The following is a 6954-nucleotide window of genomic DNA, read 5'->3' as shown; positions in this document are numbered from 1 at the left end:
TAATATTTTTATAATTATATATATTTTTTTTTTTTTTTTTACATATATCATTATATATATATATATATATTGCACAAAAACAGACGATTTTGAAAAAAAAAAAAAAAAAAAAAAAAGCACCATTTCGATTTATTTTTTTTCTTGATAATTACTAAGAGGAATATATAATACAAAAATATAAATGAATGAAAAGTAAATTACCAAATTATCAAATGGTACACATAAAATAATAAAAAAAAATAAAAATAAACTATAATATTATAAAAATAAATAATTTATACTATTTTATTGTATGATTGTTAAATATACATATATTATATTATATATATATATATATTATACATATGAAAAAAAAAAAATATAATATAATAAAATAAAACTAAATAAAAAATAAACATAATATAATATTTACATATGCATATATATCATTTGTTTATGTTTTCTAATTTTTCTTTTTTTCTTTTTTTTTTTTTACGTTTTTTCCTTTATATATTTTTCATTTTAAATAATACTTTCTTCTTTGTTGTGTCATATTAGTATCAAATTTTTTGAAAAAATACAAAAGCAAAATATATCCATATATAAAAATATACATCAATATATTGTAATATTTTATCAATGTATTGTAAATATCTCATCATTTTATTGTAAATATCTCATCATTTTATTGTAAATATTTCATCATTTTATTGTAATAGTTTATCAATTTTATTGTAATATATATTATCAAAACATTGTGTATTATTTCATCATTATATAAAAACATTTTATCATTATATAAAAACATTTTATCATTATATAAAAACATTTTATCATTATATAAGAACATTTTATCATTATATAAGAACATTTTATCTTTATATTTTTTACTTCATATATGTTTTTATTTTTTTTTTGTTTGTATTATAAATGAATAACTCTTGAATATTTATATATGTATAAAGGAACAGTGAAGCAATATCACTGCATTCCCCAAGAAAAAGGAAGAATCATTAAAGTTAAAAAAAACATTTATATATATATATAATATATATATTTAATACATAATATATATTTAGTGTGTACATATTTGTATAAATCTTCTGAGCTCATATATATAAATAAATATTTTTGTGATAAATAAAAACATCAATTATATATATAATAATACTTATACTGAAAAAATGTATATAAAAAAAAAAAAAATACAAGAAAAGAAAGAATTCTAAAGAAATATATAAATATATATATATATATATATATATATATATATATATATAATACATGTGTATATAATAATGATTGTTTACTAATTCAAGAATACCTTTTTTTTTTCTTTTTTTTATGAATTATAAATAAAAACATATATCCCTATGGTTGCTAATTATTAAAATGTTTAATATTAATATATTTATATGTAATAATTTTTTTACATACATGGTAAAATATATTCATTTATTCGCTCATCCCTTCATTTGTTTTTCTTTTATTTTTTTTCTTTTTTATTTATTTTTTTTTTCTGTACATTTTTATATTTATAAAAAAAAATTATGAACAATTCAGAAAAATCAAAATTTTCTAGCCAAAAAAATAAAGCAAAATAAAACAAAATAAAATATAATAAAATAAAATATACTAAAATAAAATAATCAAATAAGTAACAAATAAAAAAAAAAAATACAATCAAACAAGAAAACAACGAAATATATGAATATATAAATATATAAGTATACATATAACATATTGTAACATTACTTCAGTGTGTCTATTAATTTCTTCACCTTTGATTTTTATTATTTATTTTTTTAAATCTTTTTGCATTTTTCTTGTTCATGTTTTTCTTCAAAAATTATATGTATGTGTATATGTATATATATATATATATATATATATATATATATATTATATAATTGTGTAAATATACATATACATATATATATATATATATATATATATTATTATTTTTTGAAAAGTTCACACATCCAACTCGAGCTGTGTTTAGATGGATAAGTTGGTATCCAAAAGAGTTAAGAGTAATGTTATGAATATCGACCAAAATAATAATATTGAAAAAAAAATAGCGAATAAAAGAAAAGGAAACATGAACAAGAAAAAAAATATACTACTAAATCAACCGAAGAACAATGAAGTAATTATGAAAAAGAATATGAAAAAGGTGAAAAATGAAAAAATATGTAAAAATGGAAAAGGCAATATAGAAGAAGCCTCAACACATTTGATAAATACAAGAAGAAAAGATAATCATATAAAGGAAGCTATATACAAAGATTTAGAAAAAGAAAAGAAATTTGCTTCTTCCACTAAGGGTACATTGATAAAATCTAGTGGTTTGTTAGATTTAAATAAAGAAGAGCATGTTGAAAAGGGCATGGTTGATAATAAAAGTGTAATAACAAGAACGTCTTCTAATTATTCCATATTGAATTATTTTAAAAATAGTAAGGACACCAATAAAAGTGGCATGACGAATAATAATAATAATAATAATAATAATATTAATAATATTAATAATATTAATAATATTAATAATAATAATAATGTGAAGACAAGTAGTGGTTCCAATAAGACACGTAATATTTCTAATAATAGAAATAATATTCATAATAAGACTAATAGCTATAATTTAAAAAGAGATAATATAAAAATTACTAATTATATGAAACAAAGCGATAGACACATTGAAAAGAATAATGAGGTTCATTTAGACAAGCATGGATATAAGGATGATAATTATAAGAAGACGTTTAATCATAATAACTATTTAAGTATGAAAAATAATATAGAAAACAATTTGATGAATTATAAAAAATGTAAATTAGATCGAATTCATGCAGAAAACAATAGTAGCATAGATTCATTTCAATCAAAGGATGACAAAAATGTAATTCTTGAAAATAAGGATACATATAAAAACAAAGAATATATGATAAATAAAGACGTTGTTAATTTAAATGAGCATAAAAATGATTCATATGATATGGTATGTAATCGTTTAGGTAAAAGTTGTAATGTATTGAATACTATATCCTTATCACAAAAAAATAATGACAATATTAATTTGAATGCATGCAATAATTCTTTAGTAATAAAGGGTGAAGAAATGAAAAGTAGATGTACAGGTCAGACTCGTGCATCTTCAGTTGGTTTGTTAAAAAGAAATTCTATATATAATTATAAGGAAAATTTGAGGGATGATCTTATAAATAATTGTGTTGAAATGGAAAAAATGGATACAACTAAGAATATTAATAATATGAAAAACTTGGATTGTGTGAGTAACATAAATTATGTAAAAAATATTAATAATAATGTGAATATCAATAAAGGGCGTATAAACACGAGCCAAGAAATAAATAATAGTTGTAAAAATATTGAATATGAATTAAATGATCTAAATAAGGAAGAAGAGAATAATAATTTATATAATTGTAAAGAACGAAATAGAGAATATTTACATTCCATTAATATACCATATACTTCGAATAGTAATAATAAGATAAATAAAAATCTTCTAATGACTTCACTTCCAACTGAATATAGAAATAAAAGTAGTAAAAGTAGTGATGAATTATTTTCTAGAAATTTATTAGATTTTGAAAATTTTTGTTCGTACAAATTTAAAAGGAATATAAATAATAATTTGGTAAATAACATATGCAACATGTATGAAGAAGTAAATAATTTGTATGTGTATCCTGAACAAATGAAAAGGGGTGAGGAGAGTGTATCGTATGGTGATAATAATATGTGTAATAATAGAAATGGGTATGAAAATAATATATATAATACAATAAAAAGAAATAGTTACTTTTTTCATCCTTATAAAGATGATTATTTTGAAGGAGAGAAATTATTTAAGAAACCACGAATATGTGTTTACAATGTGATTAATAATGGGAACACGTATGATAATAACAACATAAGTGTAAGTCCTTATGATGATGTAGAAAAGAGAAGACGAGTAACTTTAGGAAGTAGTGGTAATATGGATTTGCATTATCATCATTCAGATTTATTAATAAATAAGAGAGAAAAGGTAATAATAAATGAGGATGTGAGTAATACGGAAATAATGAAAGGCTATATAAAAAATTTTTGGTATTTGAGTAAAAAAAATTTTTTTGGAAAATATAAAAACTGCGCAGTAAGTTTAGAGAATGCGGAAGTTGAAAGGTTAAAGGAGATTATTTCTTTTGATGAGAAAAAGGGGGCCTACACTTTGGAGGATTTATTTGGTTGTGAAGAGAGAAAGAGTTTTGAAAGGAAGAAGAAAGAGGGAAAAAATGACAGACATGGAGGTGATAAAATTGGAAATTATGGAGATAAAAATTGGGAGGATAATTATTGCAAGAGTGAATATTATAATAATAATGATGGTTATGATGATAATAATGATGATGATGGTTATGATGATAATAATGATGAAGGGACCCTTTTGGATGAAGGTATGAAAGATATTTATGATGATGAGACCATATTTGAAAAGGATTATGTGACTGATAAGAAATTAAAAAATTTTCGTTTAGATTTGATTGATGGTTTTTTATATGACAAGCAATCTTTATATGAAAGAGAGATGATAGAGAATGAGAAAATATTTTCGATGATATCTTTTAATCATAAGAATTATGATATACATATTGAAAAATTATTAAATTTATTTCCTCGTGATTTTATGAAAAAATATAAAATAGTAAAAAAATTAGGGGAAGGTGTATATGGAAAAGTATTTAAGGCTGAATCATTAGATGATTGTTATTTACATTTTGCTGTTAAGGTATTAAGATATTTTTGGCCAAATTTTAAATATAAATTTGGTTCTGAAGAATTTGCAGTGAATGAATATAATATAATGAGAATATTATTTCATCCTAATGTTGTATGTTTAATAGATAGTTTTCGTGTACATACATATCGAAAAGGAAAGACAAAAAACAATCGTAATAATAAAGGAATTATAAATGAAGAAGATTCTGCAGCTGAATATGATTTTAGTTTTCAGAGACATCGAAAACCTGAGAGAAATCAATATTCTCCTTCTCTTGAAACGGTTCAAAGAAATAATAGATATAGAAATTTTGTAGCCAAAAATTGTATAACAATAGAAGATTTAGAAAAGGATTTGGTTATGCATAGTATAGATAAGTCAGAACATGGGGAACAGAATTTTAGTTCCTTGAGGGATGGTTATGTTTATAATAATGATATATCTATGGGAGGAATGTATAAGAAGGGTATTAAAAAAGGACAACATAATAGCAAAGGGATTTTGTTGTATATGGGAGGTTCTAATAATGTGATGGATAGGTGTAATATAAGAAAAGATTCCGATGATGTGTATTGTAACTACGATTATTTTAAGGGTAACACGGCCGTAACGAATGATAATAACAAAAGTGGTGACAATAATAACAAAAGTGGTGACAATAATAACAAAAGTGGTGACAATAATAACAAAAATGGTGACAATAATAATTATGATGATGACAATAATAATTATGATGATGACAATAATAATTTTGATGATGACAATAATAATTATGATGGTGACAATAATAATTATGATGGTGACAATAATAATTATGATGATGATAGTAACGATGGTTATGTTCCTAACAATTTTGTTAATAATAATAATCAAGTTCGTGGTGTAGGTAAAATATCACGAGGAGTTCATAATTACCCATACAAGAGTTCATGCAGAAAAAAGATGAGAAAAGGTCATGTGAGAATAAAAGAGAATAATAGAAATATTGATAAATTAAAATATAGGAAACATTCGAAAAAATTAAAAAAGATTGAAAATAGGAATAATGATTATATAGAGAATTGGGATTTGTTTTTAGTAATAGAAAAGTGCGATTGTAGTTTAAACGATATATTAAATAAAGTAAAGAAAAAGCATTCTTTATTTATACAACACATAAAGCAATGTACAGCTCAGTATTTACCAAATGAAAGGATTGATATGACATATGACCATATACGTAATTATGTAAAATATGTTTATTTACCATTAAAAAAAATAGAAAACCGAAGCTTTTATCCTGAAATGCCATCTTTAACAGAAATCCAAACAAAAGTTGTGATATATCAAATGTTACAAGGTATTAATCATTTTCATAAGAAATTTATAATACATCGAGATATTAAACCGGCTAATACACTTATAAAAAATATACAGTACTTGTCAGATGGATTAAATGATCCCAAAGAATGGATAGTCAAAATAGCTGATTTCGGATTAGGTGTATATGATCATTTCTTAAAAGCAGAAACAAAGGATTCAAATATTATAACTTTACAATATAGACCACCAGAAATTTTATGTAATAGTACTTTATATAATTATTCTGTGGATATATGGTCAGTGGGTATAACCATGTGTGAATGTTTATTAGGTTTCGTTCCTGTCACATCTAAATTTGAATCATCTGTTTTATTTAAGATATTAGTATTTAGAGGTATCCCTAATGAAAATTTCGATGACCTTTTAAAAAAAGAATTTATTGGAGAATTGCCTAAATTTAAAATTGACCGATTGAAAATGTTAGAAATTATATTTACGGATATATATGGAAGAAGAATATTGAGTGATGAGGGCTTGGATTTAATTGATCAGTTCTTAAGTTACGATTACAAAAATAGGATAACAGCTAATGAAGCTTTAAAGCATAAATGGTTTGAAGATGTACACTTACATTTGAATGAAGATTTGTTGAGATATTACAAAGATAACGGAACATATTACTTTTAGTTTGATGATCAAACGGTTGGGATATATGATATGTAATGGGTGTATAATGTATTTACATCATATCTTATACACTATTATATGTATGTGTGTGTGTGTTTGTGTTTGTGTTTGTGTTTGTGCGCTGTCTATCATACAAACTGGCATCCTTATTTTTTATGTGAAAAAAAAAAAAAAAAAAAAAAAAAAAAAATTAATAT

The 6954-nt window shown here is 22.3% G+C and overlaps 1 protein-coding gene across 1 annotated transcript; it reads left to right on the top strand.

Moving 5' to 3' along the window:
* Positions 1 to 2020: 2020 nt before the first annotated feature.
* Positions 2021 to 6757, top strand: PRSY57_0316500 (cdc2-related protein kinase 4; the record flags this gene model as incomplete). Its single annotated transcript, XM_012905789.2, has 1 exon — positions 2021 to 6757. One exon carries the CDS (start codon positions 2021 to 2023, stop codon positions 6755 to 6757), a length of 4737 nt encoding a protein of 1578 aa, XP_012761243.2.
* Between the last annotated feature and the right edge of the window lie 197 nt (positions 6758 to 6954).

The sequence above is a fragment of the Plasmodium reichenowi genome, chromosome 3 (genome assembly GCF_001601855.1).
Source record: "Plasmodium reichenowi strain SY57 chromosome 3, whole genome shotgun sequence".
Lineage (NCBI taxonomy): Eukaryota > Apicomplexa > Aconoidasida > Haemosporida > Plasmodiidae > Plasmodium > Plasmodium reichenowi.
Note: the sequence above shows the minus strand (reverse complement) of the source record. Positions and strands in the feature narration are given on the sequence as shown.